This window comes from Delphinus delphis, chromosome 2 (genome assembly GCF_949987515.2).
Source record: "Delphinus delphis chromosome 2, mDelDel1.2, whole genome shotgun sequence".
Taxonomy (NCBI): Eukaryota; Metazoa; Chordata; class Mammalia; order Artiodactyla; family Delphinidae; genus Delphinus; species Delphinus delphis.
Genome location: NC_082684.1, coordinates 92,052,666 through 92,078,269, shown reverse-complemented (window position 1 = coordinate 92,078,269; position 25,604 = coordinate 92,052,666). Strand labels below are relative to the sequence as shown.

The following is a 25,604-nucleotide window of genomic DNA, read 5'->3' as shown; positions in this document are numbered from 1 at the left end:
CATTGTCCTAAATGACCACAAATTTATATTTTGCTATGCTTTTATCTAATAAATTGTTTTTAATTCCAAAGCAGACTCTGTAGAAAATATGCAGATTATTCAACTACAGGTTCTTAACAAAGCAAAGGAGAGACAACTAGACAATTTAGTGGAAAAGTTAGATGCAAGCGAACGTCAAATTAGATATCTGAATCACCAGCTTCTGATAATAAAAGGTAAGATGACAACTGTTGGGTGCTGTCATGTATGAGGTCAGTTGAGCTAGATAGATTGTTTCCAATAATCTCATTTCAAATAAGAAGCTTAGAGAGGTTGACGTACTTGGTCAGCGGCTCAGAGTGAATTAGTCAGCACGAAACGAAAATCTAGGACTTTTGACCCATTGCCTTGGATTTCTCTCCAGATTTGAGGTCCTCATTATTTCCCTTCTTTCTATTCTGTTAGGATCAGTGAACATTATTTAAATATGCTGATAGCATTCCATCCTAAAAAGTTGTTGTATCCTTACATGGTTTACCTCCAATTCCCAAAGAGACTTGTGTTTAGTTTGCAGTACATTTTCTGAGCCTACAAATTAGCCTAATGTTTTAATCCAAGTAAGAGTTTGTGATCCTGAACTGCTTTGGGAGTGCCAAGGAGAAAACGCAGTCATCTCTGGGAGAAGCACATAGTGTAAACACAGATTTCAAATTATAATTGCTTACTCTTCATGCTCTCTGTAGTTTTGGTCAGTGTTGAACTTTGCTTTGTAGAATAATTTTGTGACTGAACTCCAGCTCATTTCAGACTTGATAGTGAAAAGATCTCTTTCTGTAATGCTCATGAAATTTATTTTGTGAGAACTTGTGAACTGTTACAATAACGTATGTGGTAAGAATATAAGATTAGGTGAATTTAAGCGTTCATTGCAAGTATGTATAGAAAGTAATTTGTCCTCAGATTCCTTCTTCGATTAGCAGGTGTTTGTCATATCTATGTAGCTTCTCAAGTAACAAATGCTGAAATGATTGTTAGGGGACCTTTTGGTCCTCAAGGGGATACATTAAGACTTTTGAAGAGAGTGGTTCCTGTTCTGCAAAAAAAAAAAAAAAAAAAAAAATTTTGGTGTCACTCACATTCGTTTTTGAAACCTTTCTAAGAAGTTTTCTCGAAATCAAGTGAATTTCATTATCTGAATTGAATTAAATACTACAACATTTATGTGATATAGATCTGATATTTGATAGAGATTGTGACAATTAGGGTCCCTCTACAGTATAGGGTCCCTCTACAGTAACATATTATTTATATAAAAATTTTAAATACTCTAGATGAAAAGGATGGTTTGGCCCTCAGCCTTCGAGAATCACAGAAACTCTTTCAGAATGGAAAAGAAAGAGAAATTCAGCTTGAAGCACAAATAAAAGCACTGGAGACCCAAATACAAGCATTAAAACTCAATGAAGAACAGGTAAATATTTGATCTTCATTACTTATGGTAAACAGCTGTTTCTTCCAATGAAATGTTAGTTACTTAACGTTTGGTGTTGTGGGACTGAATTTAGAACTTTGAAGTTTACACCTTCTTCTACCATAAGCCTACATTCCTTTCCCTTTCCTTGGAGGAATGGGTCTCCCATCCACCTAGTCATCTATACACCAGAAATCGGGGGGCGGTGAGACCTCAGCTCCTCTGCTCCCCTTCATCCAATCAGCCACTGTGTTCTGTTGGGTCTCTTCATTTCTGTCTACATGTCCCTAATTCAGGATTTTACCATTTTTGCAAAAGTCTCTTAACTAGCCTGTAATGTTTTACCCCTTCTCCTAACTCTTTCATCTGGCCATCTGAGTAATCTTTCTAAAGTACAGTTGTAGTTATATCTTTCCCTTGCTTAAAGCCTTTCAATGACCCTGCTTTACTTGTGGGGTGAAGTATGGTGTTGAGATGACTGTCTGATCCTTCCCTTTTTCTTCTCTTACTCTTCTCAAACTTTCCTCAAACTCAACAGTCTGTCTGTTGTTTTTATGTACTGATATGTACTGTCTCCTGTCTCTGGAATGCCCTTTCCTCAACACACTGCTATTTCATGAACAAGCCCATGCTCAAGTGTTTTCTTTTCCTAAGTCTTTCCTGTTTTCTTCCCCAAGCCACATGATCACATCTGTTATAACAGATCTAGAACATATTGAAGGCAAGAACGGGTGGCGCTCATCTTAGTAGCCCCACCATAAGCCCACTGCCTGGCACATAATAGGTGGTCAGTACAGTGTTCAAAACTGACCTAACCTGTGTATTTCTTTTTCCTTATGTTTCTCTGTTCTTGCCCTGGTACTATCATGAGTGTAGCTTTATGTTGTGTTTTGGAATTTGGTAAACAAGGGCTACCCGTACTATTCTTAAAATATTTAGTAGCTCTTTTTCACATTTTTTCTTCTAGATCTTGCAAATCAACTTCTCATGCTTTATAAAAAATCTTGTTGGGATTTTGATTAGTGAGACGTTGTATTTACCATTTTATGGATGGTAACCAAGTCTTGGAGAGGTCAAATTACTTTTCCAGGATTACAAAGCCAGTTACTGACAAAGCATCAGAACCTAAATTTTCTAACCCCAACAGACTTGCCTCGAAAGTGGTGGCACATTCTTTGATTAATGAGATGGGTGGCCATTTGACTGTGGGAAATAGTCGCAAGTCATTGGTAACCAAGCCTGGTGGTGGGTGATTCATGAGAGTAATACCATTTTGGTGGTTAAAAATGAAAGTGACTTGGTTTTAGATGAGATTTGTGGCTAGTTCTTGATGGTTAAGTGGAAAAGGTTAAAGAATGTTGTCTCATGTCTGGTTTCTTCTCGTCCTTAAACCCTCAGCTAAAAACAGAGAGGACTTCCCATCCACCTTACATCTAAAGTAGCCTATTGCTTCACATTCTTACTCCCCTTCACTGTGTCATATTTTATCACTTTATTTAAAAAATATCTGAAATTATCTCTTTTGTTTACTTGTTATTGTCTTTTTTTTTTTTTTTTTTTTGCGGTACGCGGGCCTCTCACTGTTGTGGCCTCTCCCGTTGCGGAGCACAGGCTCCGGATGCGCAGGCTCAGCGGCCATGGCTCACGGGCCCAGCAGCTCCGCAGCATGTGGGATCCTCCCGGACCGGGGCACGAACCCGTGTCCCCTGCATCGGCAGGCAGACTCTCAGTCACTGCGCCACCAGGGAAGCTCTTTTCTGTCTTTTCTCACCAGAAAGTAGTAGGACTTTAGACCTTGGCTGTTTTGTCATCATGTCCTTAAGTGCTTGGAACCCTGCCTGGCACAAAGTGTCCACCTTATTTACTGAACAAATGAATGAATGTCTTAAGCAGTTAAAGTGGTATTTGGATAAATAGGCAATCTCTGGAACAGAATGAAGAAGAGGCCTCATTTGAAATTTTAATTTTTGTGTGTAATATAGATTATCATCATTTTAAACTTTTTGAAAAATGGTAGTTATTAAAGAGTTGAATTGCTTTTATGTCGTAACCTACATAATCTTTTGGTAATCTTTTTATAAGTTGGAAATTACATTTATAAAAAATAAAGTAGCATAAATTTAAAAAGCAACAGAATCACCAAGTATATTAGTTTTCTATTGCTGCTGTAACAGATCACCACAAACTTAGTGGCTTAAAACAGCCCAAATGTATTACCTTACAGGTAGAAGTTCAGAAGTCTGACGTGGATCTCATTGGGCTAAAATCAAGGTGTCAGTAGTGCTGTGTTGCTATCTGGAGGCTCTAGGGGAGAATACTTTTTTTTTTTTTTTTTTGCCTTTTCCAGCTTCTAGAGGCCACCTGCATTCCTTGGTGTATGGCTCATTTCCATCTTCAGAGACAGAAGTTACTGGTTCTGACTTTTCTGCCTCAGTTTTCCTCATTTAAGGACCCTTCTGTGTACATTGGGTCCACCCTAGTAATCCAGGACAGTCTCCTTATTTTAAGGTCATCTGATTAGCAACTTTAATTCAGTCACAACCTTAATTTCCCCTTGCCATGTAACATAACATATTCACAGGTTTCAGGGGTTAGGACATGGGCATCTTTTGGGAGCCATTATTTAACCTGCTACACAATTATTTCATAACAGCTATACAGTTACAGTTTTCAAAACTTCCATTTTAGTAAGTGACCATTGACAGGTGTCATCAGTCTCTCAGGAAACAGTTGTCATTTATCTATGACCTAACAATTGGATTTCCCCCTACACTTGGAGCAAAGAGGGATGCAAACAGCACTGGGACCGGTATAGAAGCAGCAGATTCCTTGCCTGGTACCTATGTTGCCATCATTTGCGCAAAATCCTCTTTCACTGTCCTCGAACAACCACAGATTTTTTTTCTCCGTGAATAATGTTTCCAGCAACCATGGGCCTGGTGGGTCCCAGCTAGGGAAGTCTTAAGGAACTAGAGCCACCATGGGGAGACCCTTTCTTCTCTACTTTCATTTTAATTAAGCGTGGTTGATTTTTAGAGTTAAAATTCATAAAGAGAGCACAGAGTCAAAATACCGTAAGCATAGGTGTCCTGTGTGTATTTACTAGATGATTAAGAAGTCCAGAACAACTGAAATGGCTCTGGACAGCCTGAAGCAGCAGCTGCTGGACCTGCGTCATTCGGAATCACTTCAGCGTGCGAGGGAGCAGCATGAGAGCATCGTCATGGGCCTCACAAGGAAGTATGAAGAGCAGGTGCTGTCCTTGCAAAGGAAATTGGATGCTACGGTTACTGCACTTAAAGAACAGGTTGGGATGATTTCAAATGAGCAACTGTTACAAACAAGTAAAGCTGGTTATTTTTTATAACTGACATTTTGCAATGCATCATATAGAAATGCTGGTTGTTTGCAGTAGGTGTATGAGTATAATTTAAAAGTCTAAAGAGTTTTATCTATGAATATGCCTTCAAGACATACTATTGGAAATCCTTCCTCTTATAGGATTGGTTAGTACTTTCTCAGTTCTCACATTACTAGTTCTTCGTTTGTCGAGTATTTGTGCATATTGTTCATATGACCTAGAAAAATCCGGACTGAAAGGAAGGAGTGTCTGGGAGCTGGCCTGGACTTGAGAGGTTGTCCTGGGAGCTAACCAGGAGGAGAAGGCTTTTCTTGGGTCTCCCAGTGTTTTGGTTATTAACCTGTCAATAAAGATTGTCTAGATCTTGGGAGAAGAGTTAATTTGGAGAATAGTGTAATCAATAGGGAAGAGATTCTGATCTAAAATCATTTAGATATGAAACTCGAGCATATTTCACAGTTTTTATTTCACCTTTGCCCCAAAGAGAATAAAATGTTGTAAGCTGAGGGTGAGTCAGATAGTGGGTTTGCTTGTGCTCCAAAACCCCAGGGAATCAGTTGAATGAATAACATTTCAGAGATCATTTTTCTCAATGTAATTTCAGAATTAATTTAACCCAAGGAAAGAAGAGAAGAATAATAAGATGTGAGGGTCTGGAAAATCCCACCACACTTAAAATTCACACTGATTTGGGTTGTTCTTTCTTATTTATACAGCTGACTCTAAATTTTTCCATGATTTAGTTAGAGCTGTATAAGATTGTGTTAGTGGCAATAATAATTGTATACCATTTCATTTTATTTTACTTTCATATGTGTTTATGTTTTTATTAGACTTATTTTCCTACATAAGGTTTTTCATTCTTTTTATGTAGAAAAATATTGTGAATTTGATCAGTGTGAAGGATATATACGGGTGGGGAAAGACAAAGCCTGTGACAAATTATTAAGTCCACTTTATATAATATTTTAAACAAATGGAATTTGAGATATGGTTTTACTAAGCTTGTCTGTGTTTGGGTAGCAGCATGAAAGTTGGACGGGGAGAGTGGTGCCTCCTTGCATGACGAGAGGAGTGGAGTCTGGTGGCTTTTCCATGCTGGGTTGAGGATCTCTCCATTCTCTGCTGACGTGGGCACAATTACACAGGGACAGGCTGGGAGCAATTCCTAGTGTGTTCAACCCCTGTGCCTGCTCCATTCTCTTTTCTCACCTCCCCCATCCCCTCAATAGAAGAACCCTAGACTAGAACCCTAGACAGAACAAAGTTTTAATTCTGTGCTGACTGGGCTTCAGACCCCTGAACCATACGCTGAAGTTACTGATTAAGGCCTTTTCCACTGTTGCATTCTGTGAGTGATTTTTCTTTTCTTTTTTTTTTTTAAATGGAGCATAGCATAGCACTGATGTTAGCTTCTGCTTATAGTTGTATAACTGCTTTGCAAAGTGGTGATTCCAAAGTGCCTAGGGTTTTTCCTTTCTGGGAATGTTTCCTCTGGTATCCCTTTTGTGCTGTCAATTTGCTATCAGTTGGCTCAGCATTTTATATATATATATATATATATATATATATATATATATATATATTTTTTTTTTTTTTTCGCGGTACGCGGGCCTCTCACTGTTGTGGCCTCTCCCGTTGCGGAGCACAGGCTCTGGACGCGCTGGCTCAGCGGCCATGGCTCACAGGCCCAGCCGCTCCGTGGCATGTGGGATCCTCAGCAGGCGGACTCTCAACCACTGCGCCACCAGGGAAGCCCTAAATTGCATAGTTTTATGAGTATAATCTGTTTCCCTGAACTTGTCAACAGGAAACAGAGTGGCTTAATTGATTGTTGCCTAAGACACTTTCTTTCCCTGTCCCTGTCCATGTAGCTTGTGGGGATCTTTGTTCCTTGACCATGGATTGAACCCGGGCCGTGGCAGTGAAAGCCCAGAATCCTAACCACTAGGCCACCAGGGAACTCTTAATTGATTGTTGCATATAGTCAAATTATTGCCATGGTCTGCCTCTTCTTTGTAATGGTTTTCATAACTACCTTTTGTTGAACTTTTTTTGGCCAGTTCTCAGTCTCTTGTAAAAGCTATTGTGGCCTCCCTGGCACATAAATGTTAGTTGTCCCCCACCTCTTGCACACACATTCACACTGTCATGAATATTAGCTCATTCGTTGTGTTTGCCATGTTACTTTGGTGCTTTAGAACCAAGCTTTTCAAGCTGGCCTCGGAGTCAGCAGCAGTGTGCCAAGAGGTTTGCACGGTTGAATAAACATGGACCAATTTCCAGAAGCTTCATTTTGCTCAAAAATTTGGTAGAAAAACTTTAAAGCAAACATGACTACATTATGAAATAGAATACAAAATTCACATGAATTTTTAAGCTAAAAGAGGAGACTTCAGAGTCCCTTTCCTCTGCTTAAGGAGACTGTTAGTAGTATCCTTATGAGATGTATTTTCTATTTGTATTCTTAAGGCATTACTGGGCTTTAGATTATGCTATAAATCAGGCCCCACATGCCTTCTCTCTGCTTCAAAGTCCTTTCTTGATATTCCTCTTACTACTTATTTTCCTCAGGCTTTTTCAGGTAACGTCAGCCAATTACCTTAATTTACTCCTCTGCCTCTCACATGTGCTGCTATTGGCTTGGAATTCAGCCTGTGTAGCCCTTTTTGAATGAGGGGTGATGATTTCTTCTACCTGGGAATGGGATTCCCATGGCTCGTTACTTCCAAACACAGTTTCTTTTTGTAGACATTTGAATATATTATATACATGCTCTGGATTTTCTATATATTTCCATGTATTTCCATACACTCACACATTTATCCTGTCTGTTTTTCTTCGACATTTTTCAAGTGTTTTTTGGTAGCACTCCCTACGTATAGGACACTGCACAGGCACCTTCAAAGAGACTATTAAGAGAAATAAGACATGTAAAAGGTAGAAGGAAAAACATGAGAGAAACAGATCAAGTTTAAAAGAAGTTCAGAAGAGGGAGAGATAATTTTTGGCTGTTCAGAATAGAATGAGCTTTTGGCTGTTCAGCATAGAGTGAGTTTCCATGTGTTTGTCTGTATCCTTGCTGACTTGGGCTACAAACTCCATGGTTCAAAGTGGTCTGCCTCAATATGTATACATACAGTTATACTGAGACTGTAAAATGCAAATAAGCATGTAATACATTTCCTTTGGCTTGAATAGAATCTAGTTTTAGAACAACAGTGCCTTATGCATATAGAGCAGAGAGGGACTTTAGAAGCCATCAAATTCAGATTCAACGTTTATTATCATAATTACAAAAGAAAAAACAGACTGAGAAGTTGATGACTTGATCGTATAAGTGTGTTCTTCTGACTCCCAGTCCTGTGCACTTGACCTTGTAAAAGAGGTGATCCTGCCAGGTGATGCTTTTATATTTGACTTAAAATCCAACTATGTAAGATCATAACTGTTAGTTTAATATTTAATAACTAACTGATCATGAAAATGACTTCTTGGACACTTTTTCTATTTAGGAAGATATTTGCTGTCATTTGAAAAATCAGGTTAAACAACTGGAAAGGAATCAAGAAGCAACCAAATTAGAAAAGACTGAAATCATTAACAGATTGACGAGAAGCCTGGAGGAGAGCCAGAAGCAGTGTGCCAACTTGTTGCACTCAGGTCGGTGTCTGCGTGAGCGGTGGCTCCCCAGAAGGCTAGTAGAAATATCTGGAGAGCACACAGTAGGATCCGTGAGTTAAATCCAGAAAAGACAGAAAAGATCATTGGTGGCAAAATTTGTTTTAACATCGTTACTGGTATATATGTATGGAGGTGTGGTGTATTTTCATTAGATAATTTGGAAAACCCAGACAAGTATAAGGTAGAAAATAAAAATAGCCAATAATCCTACTACCCAGAGATAACTGTTGTTAATGTTTAAATGTATTTCCTTCAAGTGAAATGAACACACACATACAGACAATTCCCTGCTTCTGTACACAGTATATTTTAAAATAAATCAAAGCTGAATGTGAAAAAATTGAACAATAAAATATATGTTAAGATAGGTTCTATACCTGAAAGCTAAAAATGGTCATGAAATCCCACTATATTTTGCTTTTAGACTTGATCTTTGATCATATAGTTCTATCCTTTTATATAACTTCTTTAATTTTTCTTTTCTTCTAAGTGGAGTAGCCACTTACCTGGTCAGTTGAAGCCCATAAGTTACGTTTTTTGTCACACTTAAGATTTCTCGTATGGTCTTCGTGGTATTAAGTTTGAGACATATGCTTCCTATCACTTTCAGTAGTACTTTTATTTCTTATTTAATAAAATGATATGATAGTAAAATGCAATAAAATAATCAAATGTTTATATAAACACTACTGTACAGACAAAACTGCCTGGTTTGCTGGTGAATAGCTCACACTGAAGATAGCTCAGTGATCATTCATCAACTGATATATGAAAGTCAGACCTTGGCATATGATGTCAATCAGACTGTTGATACAATGTATGTAAGAGTGGGTTATTCAGAAGTTGAAAAGACTGTCTAAATGTGTGTGTGTGTGTGTTTTGGTGGAGGCAAAATTTTCATCATACTCCATTTAGGTCCCACCTCTGTGTTCAGTTTTGTATCCTTTTGTTTCACATGGCATTACTTAGCCTTTTCCTTTGCCATTAAAGACTTTGAAAATATGATTTTCTTTTGTTGCATTATATGCCATCATTACTTTGCTTAACCACTTTCCAGATGCTCATTTTCTTTTGAGGAAATCCAATAAAGTCCTTTTAAAATGGGAACCTTTTAACCATTTAGAATATTAGGTTACTAGAGCTTCAAAAGTACAATACCAATATGCTTCTTGTACATGCAGAGGTGGGGTGGTGGAAATAAAAGAACTCAGAGAGAAGCGAAAGGCAGCAAGATGTAGTCTTCTTATTAGACGGTAGAAATGGTTTCCAAAGAATTTTTGCTCTGGCTTTCTGTGAGCTGGAATGTTCTGCTCCTATTAAAGGACTTGTGGAGTGTTAAGGTCTGTAGACGTGGCTGATTTGATTCATGGCAAAGTCACAGTAGCCTGTGTCTTCAACTTCCCAAGGACCTATGGGGAGCCATACTAAATCTGGGAAATGTCTGCACCAGACCTATGCCTTCTGGGTCCTACAAGCTGTACCTTTGTGCTCCTAAAAAGGTAGTTAAAAGGTAATAAAGCAGAGCTCCACCTTCTGTAGCCTCAGTGGATTCAGGTTCTTCTGTACATCACAGGCACTTTGTCCCTTTACATCTGGTGTATTCTATGATTCTTTCTCCCACAGGCTCAGTACAGGAGGTCGCTCAGCTCCAGCTCCAGATGCAGCAGGCACAAAAGGCACATGCTATGAGTGAAAACATTAATAAGACTTTGCAAGTGAGTGTTGCCACTGGAAAGAGACTCCATGGGTAACTGAATTAGGTGTTGGTTACATCACCTTTCTGAGCCTTGGCTTTCTCTATATAAAAGAGGTGGCTGGACCGTCTCCAGTCCAGCCCATGGGAGTTGTTCACAACCTCACCCACACATCTAGGTAGTCAGGCCCAGGTCTGTCCAACTGCAGAGCCAGGGCCCAGCCCCTTCCTTCGCATGGCATATCCTTTCATCTCTGGAGGTGTCCCAGAGATAAGTTTATCTACAGGTGTGGGAAACCTACAAGTTACCTGCCATTCTCTCACATCCTCCTCCAGCACCACTTAACGTTTTCCATGGGAGGAAGAGTTCCAGTATTACCTCCACTGGAAGGAGGCATTTTTTGCCTTTTCATCACTGGCAGACTAAAGTGCAACACTTTCTTGGCAAACCAGTCTCTTCTGTCCTCTACTCTAGTAAGCCGATGTGTGCTGCCTCCAGCTTCTCAGCTCAAGGGAGGCTTTTTGTGGAGGACAAAATGTAAGGGAGGGAGGAGTGAGAGAAGCTGTTTACGTCTGTTTTCTCATTCATTTATTCATTTGTTCATTCAGCTTACTTGAAAACCTGACATGTGCTACCTTTATATTTTTAATGTGTGCCAAAAATGCATTTGAAGAAACGCTTCTGCCTTCTATTAATCACTAAAATGAATTTTGAAGAATAAAATGACTGATTCCTTCTATAAAAAATAATGAATATAACTTGCAATAATTTTGTGTTTTAGGAGGAAATAAAAGAACTAAAAGAAGAAATTTCTCTCTATGAATCTGCTGCAAAACTAGGAATATTTCCAAGTGACTCAGAAGGAGAATTAAATATAGAACTTACTGAATCGTATGTGGATTTGGGTATTAAGAAAGTCAACCGGAAAAAATCCAAAGTTAAGAGGTATCTAGAAAATACTTTACTATAGAAGAATTCACATTAATAATATTGATGGTGCATAATAAAAGGGGTTCTTGAGTGCAGAACAATATATTTTAGTAATTTCTAATGAACTTGCAATGTCGGAAATCAAAATTAACAAAAACCTCAAGTATTAATATTGTACTGTCCCAATAGCAGTAGGGCACCGCAGTTACAATAAGGTAAAAATGATATAGTTAAAATATGTAAGTTAAATTCTACAACTTAAATTATGTATGTTTTATTACTTAAGGTGGGGGCATATTATTTTTATGATGTTAACACTGTGTGTTGGAAGTAGGCATTTATCAATGGTATATGAGAAAATAAGCGTTAATTTTCCCTAGGAACCTTACTGTGACCTTAGTTTTAAAATACAGATTCTGTCTTTTACACTTAACGGAGATATTTTAACACTGCTTAACACAGATATTTTTAGCACTGTCACGGAAGGGAGTGCTTCATCGTCCCTTCTAGGGACCAGCGGGGGTAGGGCGGGGAGTGGTCGTGGTAGAAGATGGAGCACATTTAGATACCATTAAACACGTAAAAGATGAACGAAGGAAAGGATGTATATTTTGAAGCACTTGCTAAGGGGCTGTGCAAGGCTCTGGGAGTAGAGTACAAAAGATGAAACAGACATTCTCCTTTCCCACAGGGAGTTTATATTTTGTCTGATGGGGAAAAGGAGACACAGTTGTACGCAACTAAGTACTGTGTGCTAAATGTAATGCTTGATGTACAAAGGGGCATTTATCCATTTGTTCTACTGGTCTACTGGTCTGGGATAAAGATAAAGATGAAAGAGATTGTATTCAGGCTAAGGAAAGCCTTTCTTGAATGCATTCTTTTGTTTTTTAATTTATTTTTTAATTTATTTTATTTTTTTTATCTTTTGGCCACACTGTGTGGCATGTGGGATCTTAGTTCCCTGACCAGGCATCAAACCTGTGCCCCCTGCAGTGGAAGTGCGGGGTCCCAACCGCTGGACCACCAGGGAAGTCCCCCTTGAATGCATTCTTGACTGAAACCACCACCATCTTGTTTATAGATTAAGACTGAGTTTGCCATCGTTAGTGTTTCTTGAAAGTATTTACTACCTGTTGTGTTTCAGGTATCATGCAACTAAATACAAATGTATAAATCTCCTGCAAGGTTTGTTCCACAATAAGTTTTAGAACTTATGCTGTGATTCCATTTTCTAAACAGTAAAATGAGATTCAGTAAATTAAAATCTCAATCAGGTGATGCTGTGGAACATGATGTTAACATTAGTTGAGTAAGTTTCCATTTATCTGGAGGTCAGTCTTTAGGGACTCTCATCTCAACAGATCCCAACTACAATCTAGAAAGAAGCCAAGAAGCAAATAGCAGACCAAGATTATGGGATGTATTTATTAGGAGCCACCTTGGGGCTCTTATCCCAGGGCCATATTCACTTAGATTTGTTGGTACCCCATGAGTTACCTGATTTCCTAACTGACCACAGAGTAACTGGGTCAGGGAGTTGGGAGAGGTGCTGCCAGGGCTTCAGCCAGACGGCTATGCCTCGGCAAGGAGAGAACTACAGGAACGCATGGTGCCAGAGCTGCTGAGCACCGGGGTAAGCAGCTTTATACATCTAGGCCTGTTCTGATCCACATCAGAATGTCCACAGTCATGATCCTGAGTTGTCGAAGAAAGCCTTCAGCTTTGGTTAGTTAATTAAAGCAAAAAGTGGATGAATGTGCTTTAAACAGATTTACGTAAAAATTTAAAGTTAAAATGTAGTCATCTGGAAAACTTACTGCTGTGAATGCATTTCCTGTTAATGCCAGATTAATTCTAAGGGGCTAGTGGAAAGAGCACGGTCTTTAGATCCAGATTTGTTTTGAATCATAGATTTGCCATTTATTACTAACTTTATGACCTTGGGCACGTTTCTTGACTTTTCTGAGCCTGTTTTCTTATCAGGCTTTTTCTGTCAGGTAGATTATAGCGTATCCCTTGGGGGATAAAACAAGGATTAAAATAGATAATGAATATAAAGGGCCTCATGTAATAAGTTCTGGCACATATTAGGCACTTAATCAGTGGTAGCTGTTACTATTTTATTTAAGAGATGCTTGGTTAAAATATACCATTGATCAGATTTTATATTAATCAACTTTTGATTGGACACATATTTTATAAAAAGTCCTTGATCCTCATTTAAATCTTGGGGAAAACGTGGGACCCACATTATCATTTTAGAGTAGGGAAAACCAGAGCTCAAAGAGCTGAACGCCTTAGCCCAAGAAGACAGACCCTTAGCAGCAGAACCAGTACTTAAACCCAAAACTTGATTGTCATGTAAATCTGTTGGTTCTTATTTGCATGACAGTCAAACCTTTTTGCCTTAAACTTCATTATTTTATATATATATTTTGTTGTTGTTGTTGTTGTTTTAGAGGATTAAAGATTTAATTCCTGCCAAAAATGATTTCTCTCCAACTTATTACTTTAACTTGTGCCATAATTAGCCTGGGAATTGGGTAGATAATACATGTATATGTGTATAGGTTTGTCTTTCCAAGTAGACTTGCTCCATCATGATGTTTACTAAAATGTATTTACTTCTTTGCCCTTTCTATTTAATTAGCACTTATAACCCAAATCCTACAGTAATTTAAAGCACATTCCTATAGATAATAAACTTGAGCTATCACATTGCTGTCGTACCAAAAGGAATGCCAGCTGCATTGAACCAAGCAAGGGGGGAATAACTAAAGCAAGTGGGTAGTCACTGAGGCTCAGTAAGGAGATGTTCAATGAAGTGCAGGATAAGTGAGAAAGATCAGCTTGTACTCATCCCTCCCACCAGCACTTTAATGGATAAGAATTCAGCTTTGAGGAAAAAGTAAAAATATTTATTCTTAGTTCAAAGTGAGAGGAGATATAGGAGAGATTAGATGTGTACCTTTCCTCTGCTGGATTGTGGTTCTTAGAACAAAAGGAAGCAGCACTTTCCCAGTGTTGAGAATTTTAGTTCTTTGTTGACTTGAGCTGCTTTCAAATCACTGACCCAAATATTAGCGGCTCCAAGCTTTCACTCCCGACTACCACCTCCCTCAAGCTACTGCCTAGTAAACTTTAAGGGTTTAGCCTCAGTGTTCTATTTCACGTTCATGGAATTTGAGTAGCTAAATCTTCATGCAGCCTGCAGACAGCTTCCCCTCTCCCTTATTGTAGTTGGCTGCGAAGCTCAACTAATAAACATTTAACAAGTGGAATGCCTTTTCCCTAGGTCTTCTCAGCAGGCTTCATAAGGGACTACAGTTTATTTGGATTGAGGGGAACCAACCTTCACAGGGCTCACTAGTGAGCCTAATACAGGGCTGGTCACCACTGCTGACTTTTCCCTTTTGGGAAAGAAGAGAAAATTATTTTAGCAAGCACTCTCTCTGCTCTGACTTGGCTCCCTCTAGGAGTACATGATGTGCTATTTCAGTGGTCAAGGTTCAGTAAGAAAAGAAGTTAGGGATGCATAATTTGTTAACTGCTGAAAGTTAGTTCATGTCTTACAGCACAGGAAGATGCATTGCAATATGTTTTATATTTCTTATATAATTATATTTATGTCTTACATTTCTATATAAAGAGAAGTGGTTTAAGTTGGCGATCTACACATACAGACATATTTACACTATATTACACATACAAAAGTTGTGTATATTGATAAATATGTAGTATATCGCCAGGATCTCTTTTTGTAATATTAAAAAAAGCCTAATATTTTGTTCATCCTTTCTCTCTGTATACATGTGTGTATAATACACACAATATACATATGTATGTATGTGTGTGTATATATATATTTTTTTTTGACATTTCATTGGAAATCATATGAAACTGAAAAACAGGAAAAAATGTTAATTCAGGTACTATTCTTTCTTTTTTTAGAAAGACTTTAGTTTTTTCTTTCTTTCTTTAGCAAACTGACTTTATTTAATAATGTGCCAGAAGTGTTAAAAATATATATAGCACTTTAGGTCTGTGGTTTCTAGTTCAGATTTTTTTTTAAACATCTTTACTGGAGTATAGTTGCTTCAGAGTGGTGTGCTAGTTTCTGCTCTGTAACAAAGTGAATCAGCTATACATACACATATATCCCCATATCTCCTCCCTCTTGCGTCTCCCTCCCACCCTCCTTATCCCACCCCTCTAGATGGTCACAAAGCACCGAGCTGATCTCCCTGTGCTATGCGGCTGCTTCCCACTAGCTATCTATTTTACATTTGGTAGTATATATAAGTCCATGCCACTCTCCCACTTTGTCCCAGCTTACCATTCCCCCTCCCCGTGTGCTCAAGTCCATTCTCTACGTCTGTGTCTTTATTCCTGTCCTGCCCCTAGGTTCTTCAGACCTTTTTTTTTTTTTAATTTTTAGATTCCCTATATATGTGTTAGCATACAGTATTTGTTTTTCTCTTTCTGACTTACTTCACGCTTTATGACAGACTCTAAGTCCATCCACCTCACTACAAATAACTCAATTACGTGGAAAGACTTTAAAAAAATGTTTTTTAGAACATTTTTAGATTTACAGAAAAATTAATATAGTACAAAGAATTCCCCTATACTGTGCACCCATTTTTCCCTGTTAACATCTTACAACAGCATGGTATCTTTGCTACAACTAATGAACTAATATTGATGGATTATTATTAACTAACGTCCATAGTTTATTTAGACGTCCTTAGTTTTTACATCATGTCCTTTTTCTGTTCTGGGATTGCACCAGAATACCTCCTTACATTTTGGAGTCATTTTTCCTTAGGTTCCTCCTGACTTTCCTTGTTTTTGATGACCTTGACAGTCTGAGAAATACTGGTCAAGCATTTTGTGGGAAGGAAGATCCTCTTGGAATTTGAATGTTTTTCTCATGGGTGGAACCAGATGAGGTTCCATTTTCATCACATCACTTTAAGGGTACATACTATCAGCTATTTATTTCTTTTCAAAAGTAACTTTCTCCTTTATTATGGAAAAATAAGAAAATACGGATTAAAAGCACCCATAATCTTACTTCAACCCCCATGAAGAAAACCACTGTTAGCATTTTGGTATTAAGTTCCACATTATCTGTTTTGTAGGTTTCTAAAGATAAAATACTTTGAATATACTACTTTATAATGTAACTTTTAACTTAGTACATTCTGAAATCTTTAGATGTCAGTAAATGTTGTAAATACTTACTAGCGGATATGTGGATGAATGAACTATATTTTAGTTAGTAATACACTGTTTAAAATTTTTTAAACTGTTAAGTAATGCAATATTATAAACATACTTGTTGAGTCTTTATTCCTGTCTTTGGTTATTTCCTTAAGATGTGGGTGAATATTCTTGTTAAAGAGTATGCATGTTTGAGGCTTTTGATACAAGTGTTGTCAAGCAGCCCTGTAGTTTGCATTATTACCCATATCTGTGATAGTACCTATTTCTTTGTACCCTATCCATTGCTGAGGGTTATCACTTTTCCTGTTTAAAAATTTTATAAAGTTGGATCCATCACTTTTTTCCCTTATAATTTCTTGATGGTATTTCTCTAGTACTTTTTATAGTTTTATTTTACCTTTTAAAACTTTTAAAATTGTGAAATATAACACATAAAGAGGAGTGTATGAAACATGAGTGTATAGCTTAATGCATGATTTTAAAGTGAATTCCCATGGAACTACCACAGAGGCCAAGAAATAAACATTGTCAGTAGCTGCCCATATTCCTCTTTCCAGTCATAACCTTGAGGTTACTACTATCTTAACTGTTACGGTAACTTTATCTGGCTTTTTGTTCTTTTAAGACCTAATTATCCATGCCTAAACACTATAGATTAGGTTTGCCTTTATTTAGAGAACTCATACATTAGGTGGTTTTTCTCTTTCCTTTTCTTCTACAGCTTTATTGAGATATACAGTTGACCCTTGAGCAACATGGGTTTGAACTGCAGGGGTCCACTTATACGTGGACTTTTTCAATAAATATGGAACGTGTATTTTTATTTTACAGGTGGTGGGGGGGAATCGGTGCCCCCAACCCTCCACATTGTTCAAGGGTCAACTGTATTTCAAATACCATAAAATTCACCCATTTGAAGTGTACACAGTTCAATGTGTTTAAGTATACCCAGAGTTGTCCATCTATCACCACAACCTAATTTTAAAACATTTCAATATCCCTCACAAGAAACCCAGTACTTTTTACCAGTCATTCCCCATTATCCTGTCCTCACAGCTCAGGCAAACACTAATCTACTTTCTACCTCTATGGATTTGCCTGTTCTTTACATTTCACTTAAATAGATTCATATAATATGTGGTCTTTTGTGATTGGCTTCTTTCACTTAGCTCATAATGCTTTCAAGGTTCATCCATGTTGTAGCATGTATCAGTACTTTAACCCATTTTATGGCCAAATAATACTCCATTGTATGAATTTACCACATTTTGCTTATTTATTCATCAGCTGATGGACATTTATTTGGATTGTTTCTGTTTCTACTTTTTGGCTATTATGAATAATGCTGCAAATTTTTGAGTGGACATATGGTTTCAAACTGTATGTTTAGAATTTTGAAAAATAGTCAAACAGTTCAAAGTGGCTGCAGCATTTTACATTGTCACTGGCAATGAATGAAGGTTTCAATTTTTTCATATCCGCATCAGCACTTGGTATTTTCCATTTAAAAAATTATAGTTTCTTTGGGGGTATTGAATGGTTTCTCATCATGGTGATTTGCTAATGATGTGGTTTTTACTTAATGGCTAATTATGTTGAACATCTTTTCATGTGTTTGTTGGCCATTGTATATTTTTTGGGGGGAAATGTCTATTCACATCTTTTGCCCATTTTAAAATTGGGTTGTCTTTTTATTGTTTAATTTTAAGAGCTTTTTATATATTCCGAATTTAAGTTCCTTGTCAGATATATGGTTTGGATATATTTTCTCCTGTTCAGTGGGTTGTCTTTTCACTTTCTTGATAGCATCATTTGAAGCACAAAAGCCTTTAATTTTATAAAGTCCAACTTATGTATATTTTCTTTGGTTGCTTGTGCTTTTGGTATCTAAGAAACCATTTTCTAATCCAGGGTTCTGAAGATTTATACCTATGTTATCTTATAAGGGTTTTATCTCTTACATTAAGTCTTGAGATCCATTTTGAATTAATTTTTGCATATGATATGAGATAGGGTTCTAACTTCATTCTTTTGTATGTGGATAGCCAGTTGTTTCATACCATTTGTTGAAAAGACTCTTCTCCATTAAATTGTTTTGGCACCCTTGTTGAAAATCTATTGACTGTGAATGTGAGGGTTTATTTCTGGACTCTCAGTTTTATTCCAGTGATCTATATGTCCTTAGGCTAGTACCACACTGCCTATAGATTGCTATACCTTTGTAGTAACTTTTGAAATTGGAAAGTGTGGGTCTTCCAACTTTGTTTTTCTTTTTCAAGATTTCTTTGGCTAATCTGGGTCTCTTGCCTTTCCCTATGAATTTTAGGATCAATTTGTCAGTTTCTGCAAAGAAACCAGCTGAACTTTTGATAGGGGTTGCAGGGAATCTATAGAACAATATTGTGTTCTGATCCCTGAACACGGGATGTTTTTCCATTTATTTAGGTCTTCTTTTATTTCTTTCAGTGTACCAGTCATCTACTTTTATAATTTTGTGGCTTTCAGTGTACTAGTCATATGTCTTTGTTAAATTACTCCAAAGTATTTTATTCTCTTGCCTATTCTTTTTGCTGGATTGTTTTCTTAATTTTATTTTCAGGAGGTTCACTGCTAGTGTGTAGAAATACAATTGATTTTGTATATTGATCTTGTATCCTGCCACATTGCTGAACTTGTTAATTAGTTCAAATAGTTTTTTAGTGGATTCCTTAGGATCTTTTATATTCAAGATCATGTCATCTGAAAATAGAGGTAGTTTTACTTCTTTCTTTCCAATCTGGATGCCTTTCACTTCTTTTTCTTGACTAATTGCTCTAGCTAGAATCTCTAGTACAATGTTGAATAGAAGTGGCAAGAGCAGACATCCTTGTCTTGCTCCTGATTTTACAAGGAAGTATTCAGTCATTCTCCATTAAGCATGAATTCTGGCTGTTAGTTTTTCATAGATATAGGTTCTTTAGATTTTTTTCATCAAAATTTTGTTTGTGAAACTTATGTTGTAGCATGTAGCTGTAGCTCATTCATTTATATATGTAAATATATGTGTGTGTGTGTGTGTGTGTAACTTTATTTGTATGACTATTCCACAGTTTATTTTCCATCCTACTGTCCATAGAGTCTTAATGTTATTTCCTGGTACAATGTGCATACATTTCTGTTGGGTATATAATATGAAGTGAAATTGCTTGTAGTACTTGTGTTTCAACTTTAATAGGTAATGCCAAGCTGTTTTCTAAAGTAGTTGTGCCGGGCTTCCCTGGTGGCGCAGTGGTTGAGAGTCCGCCTGCCAATGCAGGGGACACGGGTTCGTGCCCTGGTCTGGGAAGATCCCACATGCCGCGGAGCGGCTGGGCCCATGAGCCATGGCCGCTGAGCCTGCGCGTCCAGAGCCTGTGCTCTGCAACGGGAGAGGCCACAACAGTGAGAGGCCTGCGTACCGCAAAAAAAATAATAAATAATAATAATAAAGTAGTTGTGCCAGTTTACATCCCCACCAGAAGTGTATGAAAGTTTTAATTGCTCTGTCTTCTTGCTGTTACTTGTTATTGTCAGTCTTTTAGTTTTAGCCACTTAATGTGTAGTGATATTTTATTGTGGTCTTTATTTACATTCTCCCAGATTATGAATGAGATTGCACTCCATTAAAAAATATGCCTATTTTGTTTATTGGTGGCTTGCATGTGGTGTGGGTGTGTGTGTGTGTGTGTGTGTGTGTGTGTGTGTGTGAAGAAGGACTTGTTCATGTCCCTCCTCAGTTTTTACATGATTTTTTGTGTGTGCATGTGTTCTGTTGATTTATAGGCGTTTTTGTTGAAAACTGTTCTAGATAAGAACTCTTTGATGTTATGTGTGTTGCAGATATCTCCTCTCACTCACTTCTTCTCTTTCTTCCCTCTGGCTTGCCTTTTTAACCTTTTAATGTGTCCCTTGATGAATGGAAGTTTTTAAACTTTAGTCAAATTTATCCATCTTCATGGTTAGTGCTTTTATAGTCCCTTTAAGAAACCTTTCCTTAACTTCAGGATCATGAAGCTATTCTCTTATGCTGCCTTCTAAAAGCTTTATTGCTTTGCCTTATACTTTAGTTTTACCATCTGTCTGGAATTGCTGTTCTTATTAGGGTTTTTCTGATTATTCTTGCTCGTTTACACTTCCAAATGAACTTTATATTTTACTTGTTCTGTTCTAGGAAAAAAATCCTGATAATATTTTTACTAAGATCATCTTAAGTATATAAACCCAGGGAGAATTGATATCTTTATGATGTTGAATTTACTTAAGAATATAACATGTCTTTTCATTTGCTTAAATCTGTTTTTGTCTTTCAAGTGTGTTTCGAAGTTTTTCACATTTAGGTTTTGCACAATTCTTGTTAAATTGATGCCTCGGTATTTTATTTTGCAATAGTGAATGGCATGTTCTTTTCCATTATTTCTTCTGAGTATTGTTTGTATATATTATTTCTATATTGTGTGTTATAACCTGTTGCCTTCTAATTCTCTTATTGTTTGTAATAGTTTTTCCATTAGATTATAAGTTTTTTAGATATAATTATATCATCTGCTAATGGAGATAATTTTACCTCTTCCTTTCCACTTATGCTCCAAATTGCTTTTCTTTTTATGGTTATATCAGAGTTCCTACAATTTATTTTATTTAAATAGCAATAGCAATAGTATAAATGTTCTTTTCCAAAGTGGTCGTACCATTTTGCATTCCCAGAAGCAAAGTCTGAGAGTTTCAGTTCTGTGCCATTGTTAAATCTTGATAGCCAATCTTTTAAAATTTGAGCACTTCTAGTTTGTGTGTAGTGGTATCTCATTGTGGTTTTAACTTGTATTTCCCTAATGACTAATAAAGTTAAACATCTTTTGATATGCCTTGCTTTCCTTTTTTCTTGTTGTGCTTAATTATTATTTGTATATGTTGTTTGGTCTTCATATATTTCAGGATACAAGCCCTTTGTCTGATATGTGTTGTGAATATTTTCCTCCACTCTCTGGTTTATCTTATCATTTTCTTAATGGTATCTTTTGAAGTGCAAAAATTTAAGTTTTTATGAATTCAGATTTATCAATTGTCTCATTTATAGTTCATGGTTTTTGTGTATTGTAACTCAATGTTACAAAAATTTTCTGTTATGATTTTAGAAACTCCATAGTTTTAGCTCTTATATTTCCATTTATGATCCATTATGAGTTAATTTTTTAGTATAGTGTGAGGGAAGGATTGATGTTTATTTTTTTCATTCCAGTATCCAATTGATCTAATCCCATTTGTCAGAAAAGCTTTTCTTTCCCAGTTGAGTTGCCTTGGTATCTTTGTTGATAATCAGTTGACCGTATGTTTGTGGGTCTATTTCTGTATTCTCCATTCTGTTCCAGTGATCTTTTTGGTGATAACAGTCTTGATACTGTAGCTTTATAGTTTTGAAATGGGTTGAACACATCCTTCAACTTTGTTGTTTTCCAAATTGAAACTATTCTAAGTTCTTTGCATTTCAAAATAAATTTTATGGTTAGCTTGTCAACGTCTACAAAAAATGTCCTCTGGAATTTTAATTTGAAGTGTGTTGAATCTATAGATCAATTTTGGGAGAATTGACATCTTAAGATATTGCTATTTGTCAATTATATCTTGAAAAAGCTGGGGGAATTAAAGAAATTGAGTTTTCCAGTTTCTGAACATGCATGCTATACTTCTCTATTTAGACCTTCTTCAGTTTCTCTCAGTAATGTTTAGTAGTTTTCAGTGTAGAGATCCCTTCGGTGGATATCATTTCCCTTTAGCTGAAGAACCTCCTCCGGCATTTCTTCCAGAGCATGTCTGTTGGCAACAAATTCTTAGTTTCCTTATATGAAAATGCCCTTATATTTGCTGATTATAGAATTCCGGGTCAACTGTTCTTTTATTTCAACGCTTTAAAGATATGCTCTTCCACCGTCTCTGGCCTCATTGGTTTCTGAAGAGAAATCTATTGTTATTTGAGTCATTGTTTCTGTATGTAATAAGTAGTTTTTCTCCTGCTGTTTTCAAAAAAGATTTTTTTCTTTTTTTTTTCAGTTTTAAGCAGTTTGATTACGATGTGTCTAAGTGTGTTTTTCTTTTAGTTTATTTCATTTGGGGTTCACTGAGCTTCTTGAAAATGTAAATTTATTATGTCTTTTACCAAATTTGTGAAAATGTTGACCATTATTTCTTCAAATATTTTTTCTGCCTCCTCTTTCTCCTCTCCTTCTCGTTCTCCAATTATACATAATGTTAAATCTTTTTATATTGTCCCACAGTTCCCTGAGACACTGTCCATTTTTTTTTCTGTTTTCACGTTAGATGATTGCTGTTGAACTATTTTCAAGTCCACTCATTCTTTCCCCTGTCATTTCTACTCTATTGAGCCTGTCCAGTGAGGTTTTTTTTTTTTTTTAACTTTTAGGTACTGTATTTTTCAATGATAAAATTTCCATTTGGTTCTTCTAAAGTTTTTATTTCTGTTGAGAATTCCTATCTTTTCATTCATTTCAAATATGTTTCCTTTACTCGTAAAGCATAGCTATTAGCTGCTTTAAATTTTTAAAACTCTTTGTGATAGTTCCAGCATTTGTGCTTTCCATGTTAGTTTTATGTTGAGTAATTTTAGATTGTATAGTAGACATTGTGATTTTTATGTTGTATAGAAATTTGCATAGATGTTTCAAATCTTAGTTCATTTTTCCAAGCCTTTGCCACATTGGTTTGAATCTGTTTTGTGTATGCACCTCTCAAGGGTTAGTCAGTGTGCGATTTGTGTGTGTGGTTCAGATTTCAGTTAAATTTCCAAATCTTTGCTGGTTTGAGGGTCTGTTCTATGCATGCATAGTTTAGGGCTTACACTGAGGCTGTTTATACACAGAATCCACTATTCCTTTCTCTGGTCCTCCCCTCCCCAGGAATCTTCCTGCACTCTCTCTTTATCATTGGTTTTAGCAATGTGATGTTGATGTAGTTTATGGTGGTTTTCTTCATGTTTTTTGTGCTTGAGGTTTATTGAGCTTCTAGGCTTAATGGGGTTTTAATTTTCAGGTAGTAGAAAAATTTTACTTGTTATTTTTTCAAATATTTTTTCTGTCTCCTCCCCACTTTTCTTCTGGGACCTAACTATAGTTAGGTTAGAAAACTTAATATGCTCTGTGTACTTCTGGTCTTCTTTCTCTCTGTGTTTAAATTTGCTGTGTCTTTATGTCTGTGGATCTTTACTTCTGCCATATTAAATACGCTGTTAATCTCATTCAGTATGTATATTTTTTCAGATGTTTTCATTTGTTGTCTCTAAGTCCAATCTGGGGCATAAAGTCTACTATTTCTCTCCTCATTGTTTTCATGTTTTTTTCTCTACCTTCTTGAACGTATGGAATATACTTAATTGTACTACCTGTGTCATTCGGGTCAGTTTCTCCTGGTTATGGTTGGTATTTCCTTTCCTTCTTTATTTGCATGCTTGGTAAATTTTGATTGGATGCTGGACATTTTGAATTTTATGCTTTAGATTTTGGACTTTATTTAAAAATATATTGTTATCCTTTTTCTGTGACACACTTAAGTTATCTGGAATTCTTTTGATCCTTTCCAGACTTCTTTGTAGGCTTTGTTAGATCAGATTTAGAGCAGCCTTTAATCTGGGGCTAATTTGCCCTTGTTACTAAGGCACTATTTGATGCTCTGTGAATTAGGAAGTCTTTCCACTATGGTTCATTTTCCTGTGGTTTTTTCCCCTGGTCTTGAGGTAACTTTCTCACTTGTATCCACAGATCTCCAGAGCTCTCTTTCTGTGTAGCTACCTCTCCCACAGTATTTCTCTCCTCAGATTCTAGCCATTTTGGTTTCCCCATACTGAATTCTGCAACTCGGTGAGATTGCTGGACTCTGGGTTTCTTCTTTCTGTGCTACAGGGTGGAAATTCTCCAGGCAGAAGGCTGTAGCAATTATAGGGCTTACCTTGTTTGTTTTCCTTTTTTCAGGGATCACTCTGATGTGCTGCATGTTGTCTAATGTTTGCACCATTTCATATATTTTATTTGGTTTTCTAGTTTTTTTAAGACAGGAAGATAAATCCGTTCCTTTTAATCCATTATGGCGAGGAACAGAAATACTCATTCCAATTTTTGAATGTATTGACAAACTAAAGTGGGGACTAAATTAGCATGGCATTTATTTTTGTTATTTTTTCTTTTCAGTTGCTCAGATATCCACCTAGACTTGTGTTTTAGTAGAAGAGATACAGGAATTGTTGGTTAGGATGACTAGTGTTTTACTCTTCATTTCATCCTTTATTTTCACTTTGTTTCTCTTGGAGTAATGAAGGACATGTATATATAGCATGCAATTTACCAAAAATAAAAATGCATGTCATACTGAAGTTCGTATGGTTGAACTTTCAGTGAGGCAGCAGGACTAAGCTTAAGAAGGGTCTTCCTGTGAATGAACTTATTTCTGTATATGGGGATGTGTCAAAGGCAATATCCTGTGTATGACAAAACTTAAAATTGTTTTTGAAATACCAGTATATAGTTGTATGGGTTACAAAACATGGTTACCACTGCAGCTAGTTGCTTTTAAGGAATAGCCGTGCTTGATTTGTTACTTGATTTAACCTTAGATATGACAATTTTTCCGTTAGTGTTGTACAGCAGGAAGACCCAGCTGAAGAGCTTTCCAAAGATGAGGTCATTCTGAATCTGAAAGCAGAGGTGCAGCGTTTGCTGGGTAGCAACTCCGTGAAGCGTCATCTGGTGTCTCAGTTACAAAACGATCTCAAAGACTGTCATAAGAAAATCGAAGATCTCCAAGTGGAGAAGCATGAAAAAAGCATCGAGGTAGAGTTTATAAAATTTATAAAGTTTATAAAATGCCGTTTTTCAAGACTTAATAAAGAAAACGCTTACAGTTTTCACATTTAAATTAAACTTTTGTCTTTCAGGGATTCATTTGACTTTTTTTTTTTTTTTAAGGCAGAATGTTTTCTTTCTTTCTTTATTTTACAAATGACTTTTATTTTATTTTTGGTCGCACCACGCAGCCTGTGGGATCTGAGTTCCCCTACCAGGGATCGAAGCTGCGACCCCTGCAGTGGTAGCTCAGAGTCCTAACCACCGGACCGCCAGGGGATTCCCCGTTTGACTTTTTTTATAAGTAAAGTTTAAAGAAAGAAATGCCACTTAAAGGAATATACTTTCTGGTTACTCTTGGCACCTAGTAAATGAGATGCCAATTAGGTAAA

General features: G+C 36.8%; 1 protein-coding gene across 5 annotated transcripts in view; it reads left to right on the top strand.

The window, feature by feature from the left end:
- The window catches only part of CEP152 (centrosomal protein 152), a 94,116-nt gene that overhangs the window by 25,224 nt on the left and 43,288 nt on the right, over nucleotides 1–25,604 (top strand). For 3 of the 5 annotated variants that reach the window (XM_060003586.1, XM_060003585.1, XM_060003583.1), the window contains exons 7-13: nucleotides 72–215; nucleotides 1,311–1,450; nucleotides 4,557–4,757; nucleotides 8,327–8,474; nucleotides 10,119–10,210; nucleotides 10,971–11,134; nucleotides 25,005–25,200. In XM_060003586.1, coding sequence (XP_059859569.1) covers nucleotides 72–215; nucleotides 1,311–1,450; nucleotides 4,557–4,757; nucleotides 8,327–8,474; nucleotides 10,119–10,210; nucleotides 10,971–11,134; nucleotides 25,005–25,200 — 1,085 coding nt within the window. The remainder of the gene's footprint in view (nucleotides 1–71; nucleotides 216–1,310; nucleotides 1,451–4,556; nucleotides 4,758–8,326; nucleotides 8,475–10,118; nucleotides 10,211–10,970; nucleotides 11,135–25,004; nucleotides 25,201–25,604) is intronic. The other 2 variants (XM_060003587.1, XM_060003584.1) reach the window with 1 other exon arrangement.